Source organism: Elephas maximus, chromosome 3 (genome assembly GCF_024166365.1).
Source record: "Elephas maximus indicus isolate mEleMax1 chromosome 3, mEleMax1 primary haplotype, whole genome shotgun sequence".
Taxonomy (NCBI): Eukaryota; Metazoa; Chordata; class Mammalia; order Proboscidea; family Elephantidae; genus Elephas; species Elephas maximus.
The window spans coordinates 42240820-42267602 of NC_064821.1; the positions used below are offsets into that span (position 1 = coordinate 42240820).

The following is a 26783-nucleotide window of genomic DNA, read 5'->3' on the forward strand; positions in this document are numbered from 1 at the left end:
TCCACCCCACAGACGCCCACACCCACTCCCTTCCCAGACAATGGGAACAAACACGTGACCATTCGGAAAAGCCAGATCACAGGGCTTTTCTGGGCTCATTACAACAAATAAAAGCAAAACTCATAAATAAGTAAATCCTGGGCTAAAAACAGACTTTTCTAAACAAACAACTAAGAAAGCCAGAGCTTCAAGTTCAGGTGCACGTGGGGTCCTGCATGAAGTTCAAGACACACATGGGGTCCTGCCTCAAACCCTGGGTACAGGTGGAGGTGCTGCCTCAAGTTCAGGACACACGTGGGAATCCCACCTCAAATCCAGGGTGTGCATGGGTGTTCCACCTCAGGTTCAGAATGCGTGTGGGGGTCCCCCTTTAAATTCGGGATGCACATGAGATCCTGCTTCAAGCTTGGGGCACACGTGGGGGCCATGCCTCAAGTTTGGGGTACATGTGGGGGTCCTGCACTGCATCTCACAGAGGATGTGACAACCTGAGTCCCAGGGCTGTGCCCTACCCACCATGCCCCCAACACCCCTAGCTGTCCCGAGCCCAGTTCCTCCACCTCTGCAGGCCAGGGCTGCCTGGGGAGGGTAGCAGCAGGAGGCCCCTTCCCTTGCCCCATCAAGTGACCTCCTCCTACTGAGATGTTCTGGTGGCTGGTTCTGGCCTCTCCTGGGGCTGGTTTAGGCTCTTCCCGCTGGGCAGCCATGGCCAGCCCCCACTAGGTAGGCCTCCCCACAAACCCCAGCTCAGGTGGGTGGAGGGGCAGTGGCAATGGGAACACTGCCATGCACAGGGCTACCTACCCCACTGCTGTCTAGTCCATTCTGACTCACAGTGACCCTATAAGACAGAGTAGAACTGCCCCACAGGGTTTCCAAGGAGTACCTGGTGGATTCAAACCGCTGACTTTTTGGTTAGCAGCCATAGCTCCTAACCAGTGCACCACCAGGGTTTCCAAAGCATGGGGCTAGGAACCTGTAAATGCTCCACCTGCACCACCCTGGCCCCTCCCCCAGCCCCAAGGGGTGCCCACACTCTCCCCACCCCAGAGGGCCGGCCCCACGCCCCATGTGGTTGAGCTTTCACTGTCCCTTCCTGAGCATAAAAGAGCACCGTCTCCACCCAGTGAAGCCCTGGGTGGCAGGCCATCATCCCACGTCAGCCCCTGCCTCCAGCCCCCTCAAAGCTCCGTTATTGCTTTGTCCAATTATGAGATCCCCCTTTGGGAGGCCCGGGGATCTTCACCTAGGAATGGAACCCCACGGGGAAGACCTCCACTATGATGCTGCCCTGGCTGCCCCCCGCGCCTCCCTACCACTGAACACTACCTCTTTGTCCCCCCCAGACACCAGAGCAGGGAGGAGGAGACACATCGGTTGCCTGATCTGCAGCTGTTGGGGGGGCCCTGCTGGCCAGGACCCAGCACCTGTTTCTCACCCTTGTCACCCGGCCGGTGGCGGAGCCCAGAGCTTCCTTCTCCCTTTCCTCTTCCTCCCTTCCAGAGAGAATCGCCTGCTTCCTCCGCTGGGAAAACACCACCCGTCCCTTCTCTTTGCCTGCTTCCCAATGAGTTCATTTAAGGCTGCATCGCAGCCCTGGCCAGCAGCCATGGCTCCCGTGTGGGGAGGAAAGGTGAGGATGCAGGCCTGGAACTCAGGCTCTGGCCCCTGTGGTCAGCCCCCCGTGGCACGGCCTGTCCCCACCTCATGACACAGAAATGCCACATCACCATCTCAAATGGCCTGGCCTGTGGGACAAGCTCCCTCGATCTCTGGGCTGACTCTTCTGAGGTGGGAGACTGACTCCTCTTATACAGTCAGCCTCATCTGCTGGCCCATCTGTCCCCACTCCCCTGCCAGCCACCTGTCCCCACTCACCTGCCAACCACCTGTCCCATTCACCTGCCAGCCACCTATCCCCACTCACCTTAGACCCACCTGTCCCACATTCACCCACAGGTCTACCTGTCCCCCCCCCTCGCCTAGCAGCCCACCTGTCCCCATTAGTCTGCCAGCCCATTTGTCCCCGCACTCACCTGCAGGCCTACCTGTCCCCATATTCACCTACCAACCTGTCCTTACTCACCTGCCAGTCAGTCCACTTGTCTGTGCCCATCTCTCCTCATTCACCTGCAAGCCCAGTGTCCCAGCTGCCTGCTAGGGTCAAACACCTGACCCCAGTCCTAGCCCCACCTACAATCATGCAGCCTCTCTGTGCCTCGGTATCCTTATCTGCACAGAGGCAGCAGCACCTGCCCGGGCTGCTACAGAAACAGGAAGGCATGAAGCCCAGGGTCCCATGCACCCTGTATGGTGAGCGGCACCACCCCTCACTGCTACATTGTACCAGAGACCCTTGCTGGGGCACATCTCGCAGAAATGGAGACTGAGGACAGACAGCCCATTGGCCCAGGCTGCCAGCAACAAGAGGTGGAAAGGACAAAAGCCATTCTCTTGCACCCACAGAGATCCAAGAGCACCTGGCCTGGCCCCAGCTGGCCACAGGGGTGCACAGCTGTCCTGGCAAAAGAGCCAGGAGAGCTGAGGAGGGGCATGGCATGGCCAATGCCGAGGGGCCCTGCAAAGTCAAAAGGGCTCAGAGCCAGGAGGGACCCAAGTCCTGTCACTGACAAGGCCTGTGTCCAGAGCCTCCCCTGCCAGGCACTTGGGCACCTTGGATGGGCTCCCCCAAGGCCGAGCCAGCTGGGAGAAGCAATGCAGAGTGACTACCTCCCTCCAGCTCCTGCCCAGCTATCTCTCTGCAGCATCGACCCAGCGCATTTCACCGCTCTGTCTTCAGGATGCCATGTGACAGCCTTTGACAAACAGAGGATGGAGTTCAGGGGCCTGGAAATCCCAGAAAGCACAGAAGGCAGGGGGGATGCACTCGGCCAGCACTGGGAGGACATTCCCCCTTAGGCACAGACCTCTGAGACCCAGATTTACAGGGTCTGTCGGGAACGAGAGTCAGCCATGCCATGGTGTGGGGGGAGAGCACTCACGGGAGAGGCAGCCCTTGTCACCGGGCCGCTGGGTCCACCCAGGGCAGCACCTGAGCAGTGTGCGGGCCTCTGTGATGTACACCTGCCTGTAGGCCGTGTAGTAGTAGGTCCTAGAAAAGAAGCGAGAAGGGGGTGTTAAAGTGTGGGGCCACAAGGCTGACCCCCTGTACTGTCCCCAACTCACAGCCCAGCACCGGGCACAGCAGGGGTAGCTGGCCAGGCCACCCGAGAGGAAGGAGGCCAGGACTTTGCCCCAGTGCTGGGTCTCCCACTCCCTCTACCTGGCCTAGCCTCCCACATGGTAGTCCCAGCTCCAAGCCGGGGTCCACAGGTACGCCTGCCCCACACCTGGCTCTTACCACTAGGCTAGGCCTTGAACGTCTGGGGTCAGACCTGAAGTGCCCTCGTGCCCACTGCCCAGCCTGGGAGCCAAGAATGGTTCTGGGATGGCCCAGTGGACCTGAGGCACCCATGGGTGCCCAGTGCTGGGTGCAGTGCGATGGCAGGTGCCAGTTTAGACACCAGGTACTCGTCCATCCAGTTCACACATGGGAGGGACATCGGGCAGACAGGGAGACTGTCCTGGGAGCACAGTGAGTCCCTAGGGGTCAGTGAGGCCATTCCAGGTAGACATGAGACTATCCTGGGGGGTCCCGCCTGCCCCTGAGCAGGCTGCCCTCGGCCCATCAGCACCCCTATCCCAGGGCCCCTAAGTCCCTGCCGCTCCCTCTGGGCCACACTTGGGTGAAGTTTCCAGCCCCCTAGAGAGCTCCTTTCTGTTGCTCAAGGGAGTGGGTATGAGGGCAGAAGGAGCTGCCACCACCCAGGGCTTCTTGGGGGGCCACCCTGACCCCCGTTCTCCCTCCCATACCACCTCCCTTCACTCAAGTGGCACACATGCCCAGGTCCCAGGAACTGTGTGGTCCTGGCATTCACAGCGACAGGACAGCTCTTGCAGGTGTGCGTAGGAGAGGACGGAAACTCCCGGGACCAGCCCTGGCCAGCAGCCGTTGGTCAAGGGCTCTTGAGCCCTGGGAGCCCAGGAGGCCTGGGCGGCACCTCCAGGGAACAGATGTCCTCTTGCAGCTCACTGGGCTCCCCTCCACAAACACACCAGGAACCTGGGGCCTCCGCTTCCTGAAAGTGTGTATGCGTGCACACGGGTGGACAGCATGCCCCCTTCACCCAGTCCCTGAAAGATCCCCTCCTTGGCAGGATGTGAAACTGCTCGGCTGGGGTGCAGCCGCAGCCTGACAATGCTTGGCAGGCGAGCGTTTGGGCCCTTCTGTCATAAATACTTATTCCTTCCCAGGCCACAGGGCAAGAGCTAGAGAAAGAAAAGGCTGGCAGCCAAACGGCTGTAGGGCCTGGGCCTGAGTGAAAATTCCGGAGAACCAGCATCATCACACACCGGACCAAGCACGCTATTTATACACATCCAGCCACCAAACAGCTTTAGCCAAGGGGCACTGGCCCTCATGCTGGCCTGAGTCTGCTGAGTGACCTCCCAGGCAGCCACAAGCCTCTGCAAGTCCCCAGTCTCTCCACAGCCAGGTGACAGAGCAGCCTGGCAGGCAGTGCTTGCCCGAGAGGGTGGAGCTGAAGCTGTGTCCCCCAGGCTGACGGTTGACACGCTGCCGCCTAGCCCACACAGCTCTGGTGTTCACGTTTCACTGCCAGAGATGCCTTGCTCCTAAGACGGAATCACATCCAAGGCTTCCCATCACCTGCACCTGGCTGAGACAAGCACCTGCCATGCTCAGGCCACACCTGGTCCGAGTCCCAAAGACACTATCTGAGCCAGCTCCAGAGCTGGCACAGACTCTGTGGGAGACAAGCCCACAACCCCACCCTCCCCGCCATGGTCTCCCCTCCTCTGCTGGTCTTGCACCACCACCCCCCACACTGGCCTAACTTGCCACACTGCTCCCCTTTCCCTCTGCCTTTAAGCCCAGCACATCCACCACTGATGCAGGGCACAGTGAATGGAGCTGCTGGATTCCCAGAGGTGGAGGAGGGCTTCTCAGAGGAAGCCATATTTGAACTGGGTTTTGAAGGGTAAATAGGAGTTCAATAGAGGCTCTGTGTATCATGGCCAGCGCTCAGGCTATGGAGTCAAATAGACCAGGGTTCATATTTCAGCCTCACTACTCTCCTCTCCCTGTGTGGCCACAGCCACACTGCATAAATGATCTGGGCTCAGTTTCCTCATTTCTAAAACAGAGAGCTTAATGCCTGCCTTATAGGGCCTGAAGAAAATATAGTCACACCGTGGTGGGCCTCGGCTCCCCTTGCACGGGCTGGGCTAGGGCCTCCAGGATGAGGCCAGCACTGCCCAGATGGCCTCAGTGGGCTCCAACGCCACGTGAGGGGGCAGCTGAGGCCAGCCCCTGCTTCTGCCCCTCCTGGAGGCTGCTCTGCTCACGAGTGCCTGTTTCTGAGCCCTGCCCTGGACCAGGCAACTAGGGAAGGGTGCTCCCAGGCTCAGCATTGTTAGTGATGTCAAGTCAATTTTTGACTTATAGCAATCCTATGTGACAGAGTGGAATTACCCTATAGGGTTTCCTAGGCTGCCCTGGTAGTGCAGTGGTTAAGCACTCAGCCACTAACCAAAAGGTCGATGTTTGGAATCCACCAGGCAATCCACAGAAGAAAGGCATGGCAGTCTGAAGAGACTGTTGTTGCTAGGTGCCATCGAGTCAATTCCAACTCATAGTGACCCTATGTATAACAGAACAAAACACAGCCTGGTCCTGCACCATCCTCACAATCATTATTATGCTTGAGCCCATCATTGCAGCCATTGTATCAATCCATCTCATTGAGGCTCTTCCTCTTCTTTGCTGACCCTCTACTTTACCAAGCATGATATCCTTCTCTAGGGACTGGTCCCTCCTGATAACATGTCCTAAGTAAGTGAGACTTAGTCTCGCCATCCTTGCTTCTAAGGAGCACTCTGGTTGTATTTCTAAGACAAATTTGTTCATTCTTCTGGCAGTCCATGGTATATTCAATATTCTTAGCCAACACCACAATTCAAAGGCGTCATTTCTTTTTCAGTCTTGCTTATTTATCATCCTGCTTTGGCATGCATATGAGGCAATTGCAAACACCATGGCTTGGGTCAGGCGCACCTCAGTTTTCAAGGTGACATCTTTGCTTTTCAACACTTTAAAGTGGCCTTTTGCAGCAGACTTGCCCAATGCAACGCGTCTTTTGGTTTCTTGACAGCTGTTTCCACGGGTGTTGATTGTGGATCCAAGCAAAATGAAATCCTTGACAATTTCAATCTTTCCTCTGTTTATCATGATGTTGCTCGTTGGTCCAGTTGTGAGGATTTTTGTTTTCTTTATGTTGAGGTGCAATCCATACTGAAGGCTGTGGTCTCTGATCTTCATTAGTAAGTGCTTCAAGTCCTCTTCGCTTTCAGCAAGCAAGGTTATGTTATCTACATAAGGCAGGTTGTTAATGATTCTTCCTCCAATCCTGATGCCCCACCGTTCTTCATATAGTCCAGCTTCTCAGATTATTTGTTCAGCATACAGAGTGAATAGGTGTGGTGAAAGGATACAGCCCTGATGCACACCCTTCCTGACTTTAAACTGTGCAGTAGCTAGTGCTGCTATAAGAGAAATATCACAAGTGGATGGCTTTAACAACGGAGAAATTTATTTTCTCATGGGCTACAAGTCCAAATTTTGGGCGTCAGTGCAGGGAAAGGCTTTCTCTCTCCGTCAGCTCTGGAGGAAGGTCGTTGTCATCAATCTTCTCCTGGACTAGGAGGTTCTCCACGCAGGAATCCTGGGTCCAAAGGACACGCTTTGCTCCCGGCACTGCTTTCTTGGTGATGTGAGGTCCCCAACACTCTGCTTGCTTCCCTTCCTTTTATCTCTTGTAAGATAAAAGGTAGTGCAGGCCACACCCCAGGGAAACTCCCTTTACATTGGATCAGGGATGTGACCTGAGCAAGGGTGTTACATCCCACACTAATCCTCTTTAACCACAGGCAGAGGTTATAATTTATAACACATAGGAAAGTCACAAAATGGAAGACAGTCACACAATACCGGGAATCACGGCCTAACCAAGTTGACACATATTTTTGGGGAACGCAATTCAATCCATGACAATCAGCTTGTTCTGTTCGAATGACTGCCTCTTTATCTATGCACAGGTTTTTCATGAGCAAAATTAAGTGTTCTGGAATTCCCACTGTTGGTTATGTTATCCATAATTTGTTATGATCCACACAGTCAAATGCCTTTGCACAGTCAATAATCCACAGGGAAACATCTTTCCGGTACTCTCTGCTTTCACCCAGGATCCATCTGACATCAGCAGTGATATCCCTGGTTCCACATCCTCTTCTGAATCTGGCTTGAATTTCTGGCAGTTCCCTGTTGATATACTGCTGCATCTGCTTTTGAATGATCAGCAAAACTTTTCTTGCATATGATATTAATGATACAGTTTGATAATTTCTGCATTCGGTGGGATCACCTTTCTTGGGAATAGGCATAAATATGGATCTCTTCCAGTCTGTTTGCCAAGTAGCTGTCTTCCAAATTTCTTAACATAGATGCATGAGCACTTCCAGTGTTGCGTCCATTTGCTGAAACATCTCAGTTGGTATTCCCTCAATTCCTGGAGCCTTGTTTTTGCCAAAGCCTTCAGTGCAGCTTGGACTTCTTCCTTCAATACCATTGGTTCCTGATCATATGCAACCTCCTGAAATGGTTGAACATTGACCAATTCTTTTTGGTATAGTGACTGTGTATTCCTTCCATTTTCTTTTGACGCTTCCTGCGTCATTTAATATTTTCCGTGTAGAATCCTTCAATATTGCAACTCAAGGCTTGAATTTTTTCTTCAGTTCTTTCAGCTTGAGAAATGCTGAGCATGTTCTTTCCTTTTGGTTTTCTATCTCCAGGTCTTTGCACATGTCGTGGTAATACTTTACTTTGTCTTCTCGAGCCACCCTTTGAAATCTTCTGTTTAGCTCTTTTACTTCATCGTTTCTTCCTTTTGCTTTAGGTACTCAACATTCAAGAGCAAGTTTCAGAGTCTCTTCTGACAACCATTTTGGTCTTTTCTTTTTTTCCTGTCTTGTTAATGACCTCTTGCTTTCTTCATGTATGATGCCCTTGATGTCATTCTACAACTCATCTGGTCTTTGGTCATTATGGTCAACACATCAAATCTACTCTTGAGATGGTCTCTAAATTCAGGTGGAATACACTCAAGGTCGTACTTTGGCTCTCATGTACTTGGTCTAATTTTCTTCAGCTTCAACTTGAACTTGCATATGAGCAATTGATGTTCTGTTCCACAGTCAGCCTCTGCCCTTGTTCTCACTGATGATATTGAGCTTTTCCATCGTCTCTTTCCACACATGTAGTCAGTTTGATTCCTGTGTATTCCATCTAGCAAGGTCCACGTGTATAGTCACCGTTTATGTTGGTGAAAAAAGGTATCTGCAGTGAAGAAGTTGCTCGTCTCGCAAAATTCTACCACGAGATCTCCGGCATCGTTTCTATCACCAAAGCCATATTTTCCAACTACCACCCCTTCTTCTTGGTTTCCAACTTTTGCATTCTAAAAGGCATCCTGATTGCATGTTCAATCTGCAGAAGTTGGTTAAAATCTTTCATTTCTTCATCTTTGGCCTTAGTGGTTGGTGTGTAAATTTGAATCTGTAGAGATTACTGCCTTGGAAACCCTATGGAACAGTTCTACTCTGTCCTACAGGGTCACTATTAGTCAAAATCAACTAAATGGCTATGGGTAATCTTTACAGAAATAGATCAACAGGTATTTCTCCTGCGGGGCCACTGGGTAGATTTGAACCACTAACCTTTCAGTTAGAAGCCGAGGCTTAACCCACGTTCAGCATGCAGTGAGCTAAATGGGGCCACATAAAGTCTCCACATAAAGCCACATCCCAGAACCTGTGGATGTGACTTTATGTGGAGAAAGGGTCTTTGCAGGTGTAATTAATAAGGGTCATCCTGGAGTAACCGAGTAGCCCAAATCCAATGACTGGTGTCCTAAGAAGAGAAGAGGACATACAGAGACACACAAGAGGCAGTGTGATGACAGATCAGAGTGACACAGTCACAAGCCAAATACCAAGGATTGCTGGCAACGGCCAGAAGCTAGGAGAGACAATGAAGGATCCTCCCCCTAGAGCTTTCAGAGGGAACATGGTCCCACTGACATCTTGATTTCTGCCTTCTGTCCTCTAGACCTGTGGGAGAATAGATGTCTCTGGTTTTAAGCCCGAAGCATGTGGCACTTTGTTACAGCAGCCCCAGGGACCAAAACAAGTGCTAACAGGCAGGACTGCCGGCACAGCCAATGTTGTCAGCCCATTTCATGGGTGACAGAACACAGGACAGTGGACAGTGACCAGCTGGTTGGGTAAAGTCAATGATAAAACCCCCAGGCCTCCCACTGTGCTAGGCCCTCCCCACAGCATCACCTTCCAGTGCCCCCAGTGTCCCAGGCCTCCTGCTTAGCCCTCCATCCCAGCTGGGGCTGGACAGGATGATCTAGCTCCTAGGCAGGGAGTGGACTCCAGCTGCGAGCAGGCCTCCCCACGTGGAACCTGGCCCAGCACCTACCTCCTCACGTGGCTGACGCACCACCTCTGTGGCCCACAGCCTGGCGTCCACACGGGCACAGTGCGGCTGAAGGCCTGCACGCAGGGCTGGCGGTGGCCCACCAGGGTCAGCTCCCTCTCAGCACATACGTGGGGCCTGGAACGGAGGCACATACACAGTCAGCACCTCAGTTACCAAGAGCCAGCCCATCCCACCACCCACCCTGAGGGAATCACCTGGTGTGGGTCCAGGGCCGGCTGTGGTCAGGCCTCCACAGCACAGAGCCCCTCTCCTCCCTGGCACCCACCAGGCTCAGAGAAGAGACAGTGACCTCAGCACAGTGTCCTCGTAGCCACTACTATTATGGATTGAATTGTGCCCCCCACCCTGCAAAATATGTGTCAGAATCCTAACCCCTAATCACCAGAATGAGGAGCCCTGGTAGAACAATGGTTAAGTGCTCAGCAGCTAACTAAAAGGTTGGTGGTTCAAACCCACCCAGGGGCTCCGAGGAAGAAAGACCTGGTGATCTGCTTCTGTAAAGATTACAGCCTAGAAAACCCTATAGGGCAGTTCTACGCTATCACATGGGGTCACTATGAGGCAAAATCGACTCAATGTCACCTAACAACAACAACAATCACCAGGAAAGACAGGTTTGGTTAAGTAGAGTGTCAGCAAAAATGAGAGAAACCTTTCATAAGATGGGTTGACAATGTAGCCACAACAATGGGCTCAAGCACACCAACGATCACACAGGTGGTGCAGGACTAGGCAGTGTTTCATTCTGCTACACACAAGGTCGCTGTGCGTCAGAGCCGACTCAATGGCAGCTAACAACAACAAATACCTCTGGATTTCATCTGGTACAATGAATTGCCATCACCTTCCATAATGTGATCACTGGAGACCTAGTGGCGCAATTGTTAAGAGCTTGGCTGCTAACTGAAAGGTCGACAGTTGGAATCCACCAGCCGCTCCCTGGAAACCCTATGGGGCAATTCTACCCTGTCCTGTGGTGTTGCTATGAGTCGGAATCGATTCAACAGCAACAGGTTCTTGTTTTTTTTTAATGCAATCAGTATAACATAATAAATCATTTGAGGCCACGCCAATGTAGGGTAGATCCTAAACCTAGTCGCTTCTGAGTTATACATTGTTGGCTGCCATCAGGCCCACTCTGACGCGTGGCAATCTCATGTACAACAGAAAGAAACAGTGCCCGGTCCTGTGTCATCCTCATGATAGCCAGCATGTCTGAGTCCATGGTTGTGGCTACTTCTGTGTTATGAAAAGAGCAGCAGAGACCCAGAGACACACAGACACGAGGGGAAGACAGACGCCATCTGACTATGGAAGTGGATGTACCCACAAACCCAGGAGCTCCCAGGATTGCCGGCTACTAGAAGCTAAAATAGACAAAGAAGGACTCACCCCAGCCCACACCCTGAATCTGGACTTCTAGCCTCCAGAACTGTGAGAAAATAAACACCTGTTCTTTAAAGCACCCCCACCTTGTGGTATTTCTGTCCCAACAGCCCTCAGGGACTAAGACACCACATACAGGCCTTGGTCCCACACTGTCTGGTTTCTCATCCTCCTAAAACCCCTGCAACAGAGGTGTCACTGCCCCCTCAACAGACAGGGAGCTGAGGGCCAGTGAGGGACAGTGCCCGGCTTGGCACACCCTGGGATGGGGCCCCGAGTCCACCTGACCTCAAAGCTGCACTTGCTACTCACCAGCCCTACCCACTTCAGAGATGCCCCCAAGTCCAGTCATGCTGGGACACATGGGCAGAGCAGGATTTGGCTCTGGGCAGATGGACAAGCCAGAGCAGAAAGGGCACAGAAGAGAGCAGGGCACCCAGGGAACACAGAGGAGGGGACAGAGAGAGGGGGACGCAGCCAGTCCCCTGCTCCTCGACATCCTTGACCCCACGGTGAGTGTTTGGATGAGTGTTCCACACTCATGAAGAAGGGGATAGTGGTTGTGAAACCAGAATAAACCGTTCCGGTCCCACCCACTTTGCCTGGCAGCCAGCTCCCAGCCCACTGTGGCCTTATCCTCCCAGGGCCTCACCAGCCCCCAGATTATTGCACAAGCCGGGCGAGGGGGACCCAGCTGCAGAGGGCAGCCGCAGGGCAGCCATCCCAACCCAACCGCAGCCTCAAAGCAGGTGAGGGAAGGGAAGCCGTTCATGAAGGCTCCTGCCCTGCTGGGGAGCAGTCAATGGGAGGAACATTCCGGAGACAGTCCAGGGAGGCAGGCGAGCTCCAGGCGTGCCTGGGCCTGCCCTGATTCAGGGACGAGAGTGGTCTCCACAGAGGCACATTCTGGAAGCAGAGGTTCGGCTCCTCTGCCACCGTCCCATCGTGTTGGATGGAGCTTCAGGAAGGGGCCAGCTTCCACATAGCCTCGGAGAGAGGGACAGGAGCCTCAGAGAGAGGGACAGGAAATTCGGAGCACAGCGGAGAGCTCTGGGCTCGCCTCCCCAGCACACGGGGCAAGGCACAGCCCGGTCCCCTACCTGCCTGCATTCTAATCTAGGAGCTCCCTCAGGGGTTCAGGCTGCATCATAGGCCACGCCCTCCCCAACTTCCCCATCCAAGGTCCCAGTTCCACTAGGTGGCACCACTTCCCATGGCCCCACAGCCCCTGTATCTAAACCCACACAGCCTCATTACAACCCATGCCCAAGCCTCCAACCCTGGGCATGGCCCTCAGACCGCCCACCCCACGTGGCTGCCCCGGACCAGGGCCCCCACCGCCATCCGCCCACAGGCAATGCTCTCAGAGTGGGTGATGGTTTTCCTCCTTCCCTCTGGCTTACGCTGGGCTGGAACCTTCGGTCCCTTCTGAACGTCCAGCCAGCTTCAGCTCGCTGCCCCACCAAGGATGAAGGACACAGAGGAACTCAGCCCCCCAGGCGATGAGAGTGCCCAGCACAGCCAGAATCCCTGAGGCAGGAGCACAAAGAGATGACCAGCCTCGCTGATCACAGATTACGGGCTGTCCGACCGTGTCCCGGGATCAGGGCCTGACCCGGGTTCTCATGAAGTCTCACCTCCAGGGGCTCTGGCTGCACATGTCGTGCTCACGCCTGCCCAGCACGCGCTTGCCCACTCATACCTGCCCTGAACACACGCACCCTGTACATACCTGCTTCGTTCACACCCACTGTGTACACACCCACTTTGCTCACACCCACCCACTCACACCGACCCTGTACATACCTGCTTTGCTCACACCCAGGCACTCACATTCACCCTGTACACATCCACTTTGTTCACACCTACCCGCATACACCCACACACACTCTTGCTCACACCTGGCCTGCACATACCCGCTTTGCTCATACCCACCCACTCACATCCACCCTGCATACACCCACACACCCACTTGCTTACACCTGCCCTGCACACACCTGCCCGCTCAAATCCACCCACTCACATGCTCACCCTTCTCTCCCTCACCCTGCTCACACCTGCTTGCTTGCACTGACTAATACACAACAACCCCACTGTCATGGATTGAATAACGTCCCCCAAAAATGTGTGCATCAACTTGATTAGGCCATGATTCCCAGTATTCTGTGGTTGTTCTCCATTCTGTGGTTGCAATTTTATGTTAAAGAGGATTAGGGTGGGCTTGTAACACCCTTACCAGGTCATATCCCCGATCCAAAGTAAAGGGAGTTTCCCTGGGGTGTGGCCTCAAGAGACAAAAGGAAAGGGAAGCTAGCAGAGAGGGGTGACCTCAAACCACCAAGAAAGCAGTGCTGGGAGCAGAGCGCGTCCTTTGGACCTGAGGCTCCTGTGCTGAGATGCTCCCAGACCAAGGGAAGACTGATGACAAGGAACTTCCTCCAGAGTTGAGAGAGAAAGAAAGCCTTCCCCTGGAGCTGACGCCCTGAATTTGGACTTCTAGGCTACTGGACTGTGAGAGAATAAAATTCTCTTCATTAAAGCCGTCCACGTGTGGTATTTCTGTTATAGCAGTACTAGGTGACTAAGACACCCACTCAAGCTGAACCCACTGCTGTCACTCACCCTGCATATGCCCACCCTATTCGTGCTCATTTACTCACATCCACCCCCCACACACCTGCCCACTCATGCCCACCCTGCTTAAGCCCACTCATTTATACTCATCACATCTGCCCTGCACACACCCACCCCGCTCATGTTCATCAGCCTGCCCCACACACGCCTGCCCTGCACATGTCCACCTGCTCAGGTTCCAAGCATTCTGCCCTGGAACAGAGGCTGTTTCACTGCCATGGAGTTCATCCAGGGGCCTGAACCTGGGGTCGCTTCAGAGAGAGGGCCCCGAAGAAGCAGAGCAGAGGCTACCTGTCGGGGGTGGGGTCTAGGGTCTGCCAGGAACGCCTGGATGTGACCTGCAACCGTGGCCTGGCAGCCTCCACGGCTGACTGGAACATCACCTCTGACTCTGCAGATGCCAGGCAGGGGGTAAGACCAGGGCCCAGGGGTACTATCAGCAGGGATGGGCTGCTCCTCAGCCTGGGCCCTGGCCTGGGGGGCTGGGTCCCTGCCTCCACCCCTCCTGACCGCAATCCTGACCCTAGCCTACAGCACTGAGGCTGGGTAGTCTCCCCCATGCCACCCTGTTTTGCGCCCCAGGGGTGCAGCCTTTATGAATTCCATACCACACATACACACATATTCACATACACACCCATATTCACACACACGTATTCACACACATATTCATACACACACATTCACACACACATACAGATACGCAGACATCTCACACATCTCAGCCCTCTGGCTTTTAAAGCCTTGGCCAATGGGAGGCCCAGCAGGAGACTAGAGGGTGGGAGGAGAGAGCAGCTGGGGTATACACACCTCCCTGGCCCCTCCCTGCGCCCTTGGGCACAGCAGCAAAGCCCCACGCTCCAGCTGCAGCCCCCTCTTTCTGGGTCCAGAGAGCAGGCCTCCCCTTGCCCTTAGCCCTGGGGTGGAAAAGGTGCTCCCTGGGCACCACCCACCCGCACCCTGCACCCCTTGGTAAACACCCTCTCCCCAAACCCCATCCTTGGAGAGAGCTGTTTCCTATCCCTCCTGCTGGCGTATGTACCATCGCACTGAGAATCAGAACGCCCATTCTCCAGCTATATCAAGTTTAGGTAAGACCCAGGCGTTTTGAAGGATGTGTACACCTTGTTAGCTGGAACTCATGAGTGGGTTCGCCCATGTCGGCAAAGCCCTCTGCTCCACAAGGACAGCAGTTATGACGGACAAAGGTTTCACCATCCACGCTTCTGTTTCCTCATCTGTAAGATGAGGAGGTAACGGCACTGCTCCCTCCAGGCTGGTGTGAGGTTCAGTGAGCTAGCAGGACAGGGCTCCTGAGAACCACCACTGGTGCCAGCTGATATTCTCACCAGTGCTGCGGGCTGCATCAGGGAACCCACTGTTTATCCTTCCAGGAAAAACATCATTTGCAAACTGAAATCAGGTCCAAACGACCTGCTATAGACAGCACATTATTCTTGTTCCAATGATTTTGCCCACACCTGCTGGCGAAGTAGTTAAGATCTCAGGCTGCTAACCAAAATGTTGGCAGTTCGAATCCACCATCTACTCCTTGGAAACCTTATGGGGCAGTTCTACTCTGTCCTAAAAGGTTCCTATGAGTCGGAATCAACTCAACGGCAACAGGTTTGGTTTATTTTTGGCACCTTACAGTGTAATTATCCACCCTGAGACCCAGGACCAAGGCCTACCTCACTCTCTTATTGTCATGAAGGGACAGAGGAGAGGGGCCATGGGGAGTGACGCTGGAGGCTTGGAGCTTCCTGGCTGCAGGGCTCCCAACTCTGAAACAGCCCTATGCTGTGGGGGGCATTTTAGCAGGACCTCTCCCTCCTCTGACGGTGGAGGTGACCCGGAGCAGGCAGTGGTATGATGGTGACCAGCATGGGTTCGAGTAGACAGCCTACTCTGGGGCCTGACCTCTCTGCACCCATTTCAGCCTCTGTAAAATGGGGCAATCCCAGTATGCTCCCCCAGGGCTCTTGCACACCTGAAATGAGATCTTGCCTGTCAGAAGCTTGGCACAGGTCTGGCTGATGGAACATTTCAGCATTCTGGTCCCCAAATCCCTGTCCACAGTGCTGCCCACACCCTCAGGGATGGCCCAGCCCAGCACACAGAATGCCAAAGTCAGAGACAAGGAGGGAACGATACAGAGGGCAGGGCCCGCATGATGAGGGCAGAGCTGGGCCACCAGGCAGAAGATGGGGAAAATGGCCCACTTGGACCTTGAGAATGTCAGGGCTTATCAGGAAACCTGGGTGGGGCTGGTGTTGCCCTCTGAGCACCTCCTTTTCCTTCCTACCTCCTCCTCAAACCTCCTCTACATTGGCTGCTGCTAACAAGTGAGTTAACAATGCTGACAGCATCCACTGAGACCCCTTGCCCACCCCACTGTGGTTCACATAGCAGCCTTTCCAGAACATTCACTCTGCCTCAGTCTCCTGCCCCCACAACCTAAGGCACCATTGTGACGCTGATTCCAGCCCCAGGTCTCTGAGCAGAGCCCTCCAGGGCCACTGCTGACCCCAAGCATGGTTGACATGGGCCACAGGGAGCCAGCATCCTGCCCACGTGGCCAGCCAGCCTCCCAGGCACAGCAGGCTCTGCGTGAAAATGGCTCCAGGCCTAGCCTCAGGCCAGCACTCTGTTAAAGCTCTGGCCCCTCAGACAGACCACTGTGGTGGCCTTTCCATTTGGAAGGGTGGAGGAGTCAGGTGATGTGGGGAGACAGAGGGCAGGCAGCCAAGGAGGGAACAAAGAGAAACCCAACCAACCCCTGGAGGAGGTCCGACAGAGACAAGATCAAAGCACTTGCAACCATCGGTAAAATGGAGCAGTCAGTGCCTGTCTGTCTCTTGTAGTGGGGCCTGCTTCCCATCTAGGGAAGAAGAGGCAGTTCCCACACTGCAAAGTGAACCCAGCCCATCAGAGGGGGAATCCATCCCAGTTTTTGGGCCATTGCTCCCTGGCAGGCTGGGCTCATGGGGCCTGGAGCCGCGAGCCGTGGGCACAATCCCTCGAGGGCAGCCAGTTACCTGGGGCCTGATGACAAGCACACCAGGGTTTGCACGTGACAATGGATGGGCAGACTGGGCCTGGGAGAGCTGGCCTCACACAGGTGGGAACCCACCTAAGCACACATCATTTATGAGGAAGGCTGTTTCCTTTAAGGCCTAAGTACCCACCCAGATCCTTTGGATATGCTTCTTTGGCCAGGGGGCATCAGGCAGGTGAGGAAGCGCCAGGTTCTGGGATGGGCGGGCCACATTCCTGCCCTGAGATGCTGTCACCCAAGCAGGTAGCTCTCAGACCCTCAGGTCCCTCCACCAGACCATGGGACAATTACCTGCCACATCAGGTGTGCAGGGCCTGGCACAAAGCAGCCGACAGTGAATGTACACTCCTCCTTCTGCCCCTCTCTGCCTTCCCCACCACACCTATGGCTTGGCCTCGGCACCCAGAAGAGGCAGGGGATGGGACCCTGCCTGCCATGAAGCTCCAAGGCCACAAAGGGGAGGCTTAGCATAGCGGCCACGGGCAGTCGAAACCTAATTTCATTCCTGACTCCTTCAGTGGGTGAGCAGTGGAGCTTCCTAAAGGGGGAGGAGCTTAGCACCGGGGAGTGGGATCATCTCAGGCCTCAGGGCCTTTCCAAAGAGCTATTTGCAAAACTGGACTTGAGCCAGGGGGCCCTCCTGGCCTGGACCATGGATCCAGTACAACAAGCCTATTCCAAAGACTAGCTCTTTTCGTAGCCCAGAGGTGAGTCCAGCCCCAGGGACGCTGGAGTGCTGTGTGAGTCTGATCTGAACAGTGGAGACTCGGGCCTCAAGCTGGCCGAAGCACAGTATGTGGGGACATCTGTCCCCCTGTCACCGGGCCCTGCTCCCAGCTGCCCACTGCCCAGCCAGCAGCCTCCGGCCACCCTGCATGTGGTCAGCAGTTGTTCCAAGCCCCAGGAAGGAAAGACAAACTGTTCTTCCCGCGGCAGCATAAATTCACTTTGAAGGCAAAAAAAAAAAAAGGGGCACTCCCGGGAGAGCCACAGCCGGTCAGTAGGAGCCGAAGGATCAAGCCGTGTGCATGGCCCCAGCGGATCTCAAAAGGCCACAGAGCACCTGGGGATTCGAGTGTAACTCACAGCACTCCCTTTCCACAATGAGCCAGCCGGGAGGTCGATGGTACTATTGAAACTTGGCTGCCAACAGTTCAGGACCCATGGTCGGAGAGAGCGAAGTATCCCTGTGCCCACCCTGCCAGTTGGCCAGATCTCACCGGAGGGGACGGTGGCAGGGGGAAGAGGACTAGTTGGGACGATGACCCTCGCTGCCCTCCCAGCCTCCTCCCCTGCCCAATTGAGAAATCTGTCCCTCTTGGGGAAACCCTGGTGGCGTAGTGGTTAAGTGCTACGGCTGCTAACCAAAGGGTCAGCAGTTCAAATCCACCAGGCGCTCCTTGGAAACTCCGTGGGGGCAGTTCTACTCTGTCCTATAGGGTCGCTATGAGTCAGAATCGACTCGACGGCACTGGGTTTGGTTTTGGCCCCTCTAGGAGCCCACCGACGACCACTACCTGTCTGCTCAGCAGAATGAGCTGTGAGCTGGGATCCCGGTCCCCACAGCCCAGCAGAGAGCCCAGAGCCCACCAGTCCTGCAGCCAACCAGCCAGCCTAGGCCTGCTGTGGCCCCACTGTGTGTTGGCACATGCCAGGCCTAGGACACAAAAAGATTTTGGACAGCGACCCCTAGCCCTCCAGGGGCTCACACTCACATGCCTGTCCATGGCAGAGTTTGAGAACAGCAGTCCCGGTGGATGAGCCCTGGGGCAAGGAACGGGCCCAGGCCCCAGAGGAGAGATCGCCATGAATGAGAGAAGCTCCCATGGAGGAGGAGAGGGGGAGGCAGAGCCAGAGGGACTGACCCTATGGACCCCCACAGCCTGGATCATCTAATCCATCCACACTGGTTCAACCCACCCCCTTCCTGCCCAGCTAGCAGACAGAACACAGAGAAAGTGGCTTTGGGTTCTACTCCCTGGGAGCTCAGGAAGCTCAGGTGAGCCGGGAGGGCCCGGGAGGGTGATGGCAGTGTTCACAAGCACATCAGAGTCAGCGGTCCCCTCTGAAGGGCAGAGACATACACCCACATTGGCTGAGCAGCTGTCCACTCCCTGGAACCAACACCCTGGAACCCCCAGGAGCCTGCAGCTCTGGACATCTCTAACCATCTGGAAAGTAAGGCCGGTGAGCAGCCGAACCTTTTCCTGTGAGCCATCTGTGGCTGCAGGAACACTTGAGGGAACTCTCAGGGTTCTAGGGAAGAGGAATGTATGGCTGAGAGTTGGGACCTAGGCCATTCACATTTCTGGATGCAAATTCCCCAGGCCAGAGTCACAGCTTCCGTGGAAAGGACACCTTCCTTCTTGAGTACAGCAAAGACGAATGTGGGGGTTTGGGAGTGTGGACCTGCTACCTTCCCTGTCTTCGCCTGGAGGCCTGTCCACTCTCTGACCCCAGAGACCCAGCAGCTACAGCCCTATCCTACAAAACCAGGAGACCAGGTGTGCAGCCCGGGGGGGACTTCAGTGCCAGGCCTTTAGGGGAACGCTGGATGGGAGAAGGTTGGCAAACACCTGCAGCTCTGGAAGGGGTTGCCAGCCAGGTGGTCAGCCAGGAGCCCCCAGCCCGACCCACCTGGGCTTCAATTCTTGCTCTGACAAGGGCAGCCCACCTGCCCCTCTGCAGCACCACCTCCAAAGCCTCACCAGGCTCCGCAGGCCTAGGGCCCACACCCAGCAGGGACCCTGGGGGTGGGGGCCACCAGCAGGCACCCCTCCTTCTCTGGATCAGCTGACTTCAGCACCAGTTTTCCTTTGAGACCAACACAGGACTGATTTGCTGTTAAAGAGAGACCACTGAACAGCCTGTTGGGGAACCATCTTTCAAAATTAAATCCATCTCACTCCCTTCCTGGCCCTCTCTTCCTGCCATTCGGGTACTAAGTTCTTTCTCCCCGGTGTCTCTCCAGCAGCCCACAGCATAGTGTTTAGTTAACACTGAAACCCACTCGGTGCAGCCCCCTGGGGTCTGCACACACTCCCTCCCTGCGCGCACCTCCCCGCCCCCAGAACGCACCCCAGGAGCCAGGCTGAGGAGGAAGTGGGGCCGCGCTGCTTCCTTTCCCCTTTCCCAGCCCCTTGCCTGGCTAGACCTCCACCATCTCTTCTCAAAGTACAGCATCTGCCTCAGCGTGCAGACCACTTGCAGGGTTCAGGCCCGCGGTGCAGTGGGGAGCGCACAGGGACGCGGAGAAAGCGAGCTGGCCCTGCCGCAGGCCGCCCCCCCCCCGCCCCCACGCCGCCCAGAACCTAAGCCTGTAACGCTGCCGTAGCCACCCCCTCCAAAGTTAAAGCAAAGGGCCGATTGCTCTCCCAGCCCGAGCGACAAAGCCTCCAGAGCGCCCGCTACTCACATGTTGGGCTGCAGCCGGGGCAAGCGTGGCGGGGCCCGGGCGGACAGGGCGGGAAGCAGCAGCACCAGGATCAGGGCCACCGCGCGCCCCGCCACTCGCCCAGGTGTCCTCGCCTCTGGGAGGAAAGTCATTGTGCTACAGCCTCGCTCCGGGTCCCCTTATCCGGGCCCAGCTCACGGACGGCCCCGGCGGCCCCACAGAGCCGCCTTCACTTGAGTCATGACAGGGGAGGGCGCACGGGGCTCAGGCACAGGTGCCCGGGGCCAGAGGGCCACTGCAGATACGGAAGCTTCGCTTCCTGCTGCGCCCGGAGGGGCTGCGCCGAGACCTGAGCGCTGGGTCCGCCTGCCAGACACTCGACTCCGGGCCCGCGCTCCCGCCACCGCAGTAACCCTGTGTGCGCCGAGACCCGCGCCCGGAGGCCGGCCAGCCCTGGACACGCCCCCGGACACGCCCCACCCTGGCAGCGGCCCCTCCGGCCCCGCCCCCCGCCCCCTCCCCAGCCCCGCCTTGATCCCAGCACACCTCTGATCCCGCCCCTTCCTCCCCTCGACCCAGCTGTCCTCGCCCCGGCACTCTCCTAGCCCCGCCCCGACCTCACCCCACCCCCAGCATCCTCCCTGGTCCCGCTCTGCCCCAGTCAAGCCCCCGATCCCTTTTCAACCGCGACCCCTGCTAGGGCCCAGTCCTACCTCCGGCCCCTCCCTATCTCCGCCCCTTCTCAGCTCCAGCCCCCCCCAGCCCGCCCCTGACCCCGCCCCGACCCCCGCAGCCCCTTAGCGCTCCCAGCTCCTCTTCGGCTCAAAGTCCCAGATCTGCTGTGACCCGAATGACTAACTGCAGCGGGGCCATGCGCCAGGGAACAGCGCCCCGCACTCACCGCAGCAGCAGCGAGGAGGGCGGGCCACTGGACAGTTGCCCACGAACCCGAGACCCTGGACGCTCGCAGCCCCCCAGCCCTCCCTTCTCTCCCGAAACCCCGGGTAAACCGGCCTTGGCATGTGATCCCCACGACCTTCGTCCACGCTCACCCCGGGACCCCACTGGTCCCACTCCGGGCTGGTAGCCTCTGCCGCCGCTGTGCGCCCTGGGGACCCCCTTTCGGCACCCACCACCCTCCGGGCATTTGTCTCCCTGTCTCTGTGCCGGGTTCTTGGCAGCGGCTGGACGCGGTGTCTGCACGAGGTCCTGGCTCTGCGATTGGTACTTCTCTCCCTGAAATCTCGTTCCGATATGCGATTGATTTACTCCAGGGGCAGGACCAGGTGGCTCAGGGGCGGAACATGGGGTCCTGGAGGAGGTCTTTAAAGAGTGGAGGAAAGTGAACACCCTCCTCGTAGTGCAGTCTGTATGGGACCGCATTGGAGCCGGCAGCGACTGGATATGTTCATCAGCTGCTGTTGTGCTGAGGGCGACCCCATCCTGGCCTGGGGGGTGGAGGGTATAGGCCACCAGCCATCAGCCTCATTCCGGAGGTCTGGCAGGGCCTCTCTTCCTTGGCACTGTCCTCCTCCAGCCTTCATGGTGTCTGAGCTATGGGGAAGGCCAAACAATCCTCCACTCGTGGGAGCAGTGGAGCCTCTGATGGGGAAGGGCTTGGGAAGCGAGACCCCCAACTGTCCAGATGCAATGGAGGGTTACAGTCACCTGAGTGGGGAAGGGGGTCCCCACAGGCCAGCAGTACTGTCATCCCTGCCTTACAGATGGGGAACCTGGGGTCAAGGGGACAGCAGCACCCCAAGCTGCCCAGCCTGTAAAGCACAGACCTGGGGACTGGGCACAGGGTCCTGTTCCAGGGACCTTGGCGCCTGTGAGTCAGACACAATACAGCTCGTAGAGTATGTCTAAGCTCACATGAAGCCCACAGTGACCATCTCACCATCCTCAAATATCCCAAACACCAGTAGGTGCCCTGCTTGCTGAGGCCCCAGTCACAACTCGCTCTGCCTAACATGTGGCCTGCCCTGCTCTCCACCTGGTCCCTCTGCCCCGCACTCACCCACCCCTCCCTTAGATCAGAGAGGTGGGGGCTGGCCCCAGCCGAGATTTCAGACCAACATTCTTCCTGATCCACCTTGAAGTCAAGCAGACATGAAGTAATTAGGGTCAGGGTTAGATACTGAGGAGCGGGGTGAGGCATTGGTGGTTCAGTGGTAGAATTCTCGCCTTCCATGTCGAAGACCTGGGTTCGGTTCTCTGCCAATGCACCCCATGCAGACCCGCCAAGGGTCTGTCTGTGGAGGCTTGTGTGTTGCTATGATGCTGAACAGGCTTCAGCGGAGCTTCCAGGCTAAGACAGACTAGGAAGAAAGGCCTGGTGACCTACTTCCAAAAATCAGCCACCAAAAACCATACGGATCACAAGGGTCCAATCTGCAACTGATCGTAGGGACGACGCAGGACCAGGCAGCGTTTCATTCTTTGGCGCATGGCGTCACCAGGAGTCGGGGCCAACTTGATGACAGCTAACAACAACCGCAGAGCCTACCCCAAGAAAGCCTCCCCTGGTCTGTGGCCTAATTGTGCGTCTGTGGGGCTCTTCCTCACACTCCACCTTTCGGACATCCCAGCAGGTCCACTCACTTTTCCACATCTTTACAGCTCACCCCTTCTCTTCTAGAACTATACTTGGCACAGAATGGACAGTCGAATTAATTACTGTCTTTAAGAATGCTCACCAGCTACTCCCCTGAATTCCATGCTACCCCAGGGGGCCGAGGGCCGTGGGTGGAGAGACGACTAATGGTTTCAGAAAAGTCTCCAGCTTGAACAAAAGATTTCTGATGGATCCTTCAGGTGAAAAAGGAAGCCTCTGGGCAGAAGAGGAGCCAGGTTTTGTGGGACCTGCAACATACAAAATTTAAGGCCCTTTTTATGAAAAGTGATACAACAATATGTTATTTTACTATTAAAAAAAAAGCCTTTTACAGAAATGTCTAACCTCTATACACACACACATACACACACTTGAGTTGGAAGGGTCCCTATATTGATTTCCCAGGGCTGCCATAACAAACTACCACAAGCTGGTGGCTTAAAACGACAGAAACGTATTCTCTCACAGTTGTGGAGGCCAGAAGTCCAAAATCAAGGTGTCAGAAGGGCTGTACTCATTCCAAAGGCTCTAGGGAAGGATCCTTCCCCGCCTTTTCCAGCTTCTGGTAGCCCCAGGCATTCCTTGGCTTGTGGTAGCATTACTCCAATCTCTGCCTCACACAGTGTTGCCTGTGTGTATCTCTGTTTCTCTTCTTTTAAGGACACCAGTCATATTGGAGTGGAGCTCTAGTGGCGCAGTGGTTAAGAGCTCGGCTGCTAACCAAAAGGTCAGCAGTTCGAATCCACCAGCCACTCCTTGGAAACCCTGTGGGCAGTTCTACTCTGTCCTATAGGGTCGGGGCCAATATGAGTTGGGATCAACCTGATGTCAACAGGTTTGGTTTGGTTTAGTCCTATCCGATTAGGACCCACCCTGCTCCTATATGACCTCATGTTAACTAATTACATCTGCAAAGACCCTATTGCCAAACAAGGTCGCATTCACAGGTACCAGGGATTAGAACTTGAACATGTCTTTTTGGGAAACAATGCAATACACAACAGTCCCTGAAATGTAACTTTATTGGCCTCACAGTGAATCCGACTCTGCACTCACCCCTTGCCCCAGGCACCAAATTCGGTGCCACGTAAACAGTCCTAAGACAGGAGCCAGGCGGGTGCAAGCAGAAGAGGGCCAGCACTACCTGCTGGGTGTCCCTGTAGAGGTCGGTGGGTAGCACCCCTGGGGGTGCCAGCCTCTCCCCACACGCCAGGCCAGGTGAGGTGAGACCACCTGGGAGAGAGGTCTGTGGTCTTCCCAGGCCTCCAGACAAAGCTGTCATTTTCAGGCCCATGTCGGGATGAATGAAACACCTGCCCAGAGCTCACCTCCAATGCAAGGTCCCCTCCCAAAGACTCCTGGAGAAGGGGAGGCCCTGGGTGGTTCTGGCATCCACAAGCCCTGCCCTCCATCCCCAGTCTGTCTCCTCTGCACAGGCTAAAACCAGAGGGAAAGGCCAAGGACAATTGTCTATGCTCTGAAATGTGCCCTCCTGCACAGACAACCTGTCTTCCAAGAGGACGCTAAGATTTCATACTTGAAAAAAGCAATCAAACTGTACATATGTATTTAATATACTTTAATAAGCAGATTTAACTCAACAATAAGCATGTTTTCTTTTATAGTAATCAGACGATACAGAACACAACAAATATGCCCCAAGACTCGTCTATTTTTGTCCGTTTTCATAATAAAATGAGAGCAGAGGAGACAGAGTAGTCTCAGGTATTAAAGCTGAGACTACAGTTTGTAGTCTCAGCTTTAATACCGCTAATGATGTTTTTGGACTTGGAGTTTCTAATTTTATGTACTCAAAGTATACAGTTTTCACTCTGCAGTTTCTTCCATGGCTTAGAAATAAACACTTGGCTTAGAAAGGTCATGGAAACCCTGGTGGCATAGTGGTTAACTGCTATGGCTGCTAACCAAGAGGCTGGCAGTTCAAATCTGCCAAGCACTCCTTGGAAACTCTATGGGGCAGCTCTACTCTGTCCTACGGGGTCACTATGAGTCAGAATCGACTTGGGGGCAATGGGTTTGGTTTTTTTAGAAAGGTCATGAATATTTTCTTCTTTTGTGCTATTAATTCTTTTGCATCTATTTATTTCATATGGGATTTACATGACAAAGATGTCACTTTGAGGACTAAGGAGCACCTAACCCAAGCCATGGCTTTTTCAATCGCCTCATATACATGAGAAAGCATGTGAAATGTAAAAGGAAGACAGGAAAAGAATTAATGCATTTGAATTGTAGTGTTGGCCAGGAATATTGAATATACCGCAGGCTGCCAGAAGAACCAACAAATCAATCTCAGAAAAAATACAACAATCATGAAGATGGCATAGGACTTGGGAGACCCTCTCTGAGCTCCCCATCTTTGCTGTTGTTGTTCCCTCTGACTCATAGCTACTTAAGAGAACAAAATATTACCCGGTCCTGCGCCATCTTCCTGATCTTTGGTATGTTTGAGCCCATTGTTGGGGTCCTTGTATCAACCCATCTCATGGAGGGTTTCCCTCATGTTCACTGACCCTCTACTTTACCAACCATGATGTAAGGGAATCTAACTTGTTTCTCTAGCTAATTAGCCAGTTATTCAGATATCATTTGCTGCCCAACTCCCTCCTTCCACTGTGAAACATCTTCGTCCCATGCTAATCACAGGTAGAATCTGTCTCTGGGCTTTTCCACTGATCGTTATTCCAAACCCACAGGGTTTTAACTCTTTACCCTGCCTCACTGGCCGACTGTGAAGGTTGTACGAGTTTGAATGGGCACTTAGCACAGTATCTGTCCTACAAGGAAGGCTGTACAAGTGGTGGCCACTGTTATTCTCATAACTTATTGGTAACATGCTTAAATGGCTATAAAGCAAATATCCCCATTACTCTGTTTCCTCCCAAATTTCATTGGTACTTCTCCCCCCTCATTTTCCCAAATGAATTTCGTCATCACTTTATCCAGTTCCTTCAAAGTTTTATTGGACTTTCTATTGGAATTGCATCCCACTTACGTGTTAATTTAAGAATGGACATTTTCATAATAATTAAAGTTTGAGAAGGATAAAAATTGTAAAGGAAAGGTTTACTTTCTGATAAGGAAGGGGGTGGGTAGAGAAATGGCTTGCGCTAGGACTGTTGGGATACACTGACACCTGGTGTAGGATGGAGGTATTAAAACTCACAGTCCCCACTGCTGGGCCCATTGGGCCTCCATATTGTCTCCTTTCAAAATGGTGGCTTCCCATGGCTTCAAGACACCCATTGAGCCCAAGATAGAGCCAAAAAGGAGTATGTGCCCACATCTGGCCTCAGATCCCAGAGGAAACTCCCACCCGGAAAGCCTGTAGTGAAACTATAGTAAGGCATCTCTATTTCACATTTGGAACCATCCCAACTAATAGATTTGCTGAATCAACTTACATGGTGTGATAGGGCAAATATATTTTTGTGTTTTACACATGGGAAGAGCATGAATTGGGGGGGGAGGCAAAAGGATGGAATGTTATGGATTGAATTGTGTCCCCCCGCCAAGATCTGTATTGAAGTCCTGGCCCCTATACCTGTAAATATGATTCTGTTTGTAACTAAGGTTTTCTTTTGTTGTGTGAATGAAGTTATATCCAATCACTTTTGAATAATAAAAAGAACAGAACAGATACAGAGACACACAGGTGCTAAGGAACGCCAAGGATCTCGGAAGATACCAGTAACAAGGAGCGAGGCTCATAGAAGGAATTGACATGACCGAGACCCTCATTTGGACTTGTAGCCTCCTGAACTGTGAGAAAATTAATTTCTGTTCTTTAAAGCCACCAGCTTGTGGTGTTTCTGTTACAGCAGCACTAGCAAACTAAGACACATGGCACAGCCACAATTTGGTTTTCACAATTCTGAGCATTTGTGGGGTGCCCCCACACCAAATATGAGGCACTCTCCCTCAGACCAGGAAGAGGCCCACTGAGCAGCAGGTATCTAGGAGGGAGCCATGTAATTGCCAATGACCACAAGACTCCTCCCACCACACCTCCCTGTCAGCCTGCCTC

General features: G+C 54.4%; 1 protein-coding gene across 7 annotated transcripts in view; it reads right to left on the minus strand.

The window, feature by feature from the left end:
- MEGF6 (multiple EGF like domains 6) overlaps nucleotides 1-20558 on the minus strand; it is a 136340-nt gene extending 115782 nt beyond the window's left edge. For all 7 annotated transcript variants that reach the window (XM_049877692.1, XM_049877694.1, XM_049877689.1 and 4 more), the window contains exons 1-3: nucleotides 20140-20558; nucleotides 9626-9760; nucleotides 3003-3112 (exon numbers count right to left, since the gene is read on the minus strand). In XM_049877692.1, the coding sequence (XP_049733649.1) occupies nucleotides 3003-3112; nucleotides 9626-9760; nucleotides 20140-20270 (376 nt within the window). In that variant the 5' untranslated portion in view covers nucleotides 20271-20558. The remainder of the gene's footprint in view (nucleotides 1-3002; nucleotides 3113-9625; nucleotides 9761-20139) is intronic.
- Between the last annotated feature and the right edge of the window lie 6225 nt (nucleotides 20559-26783).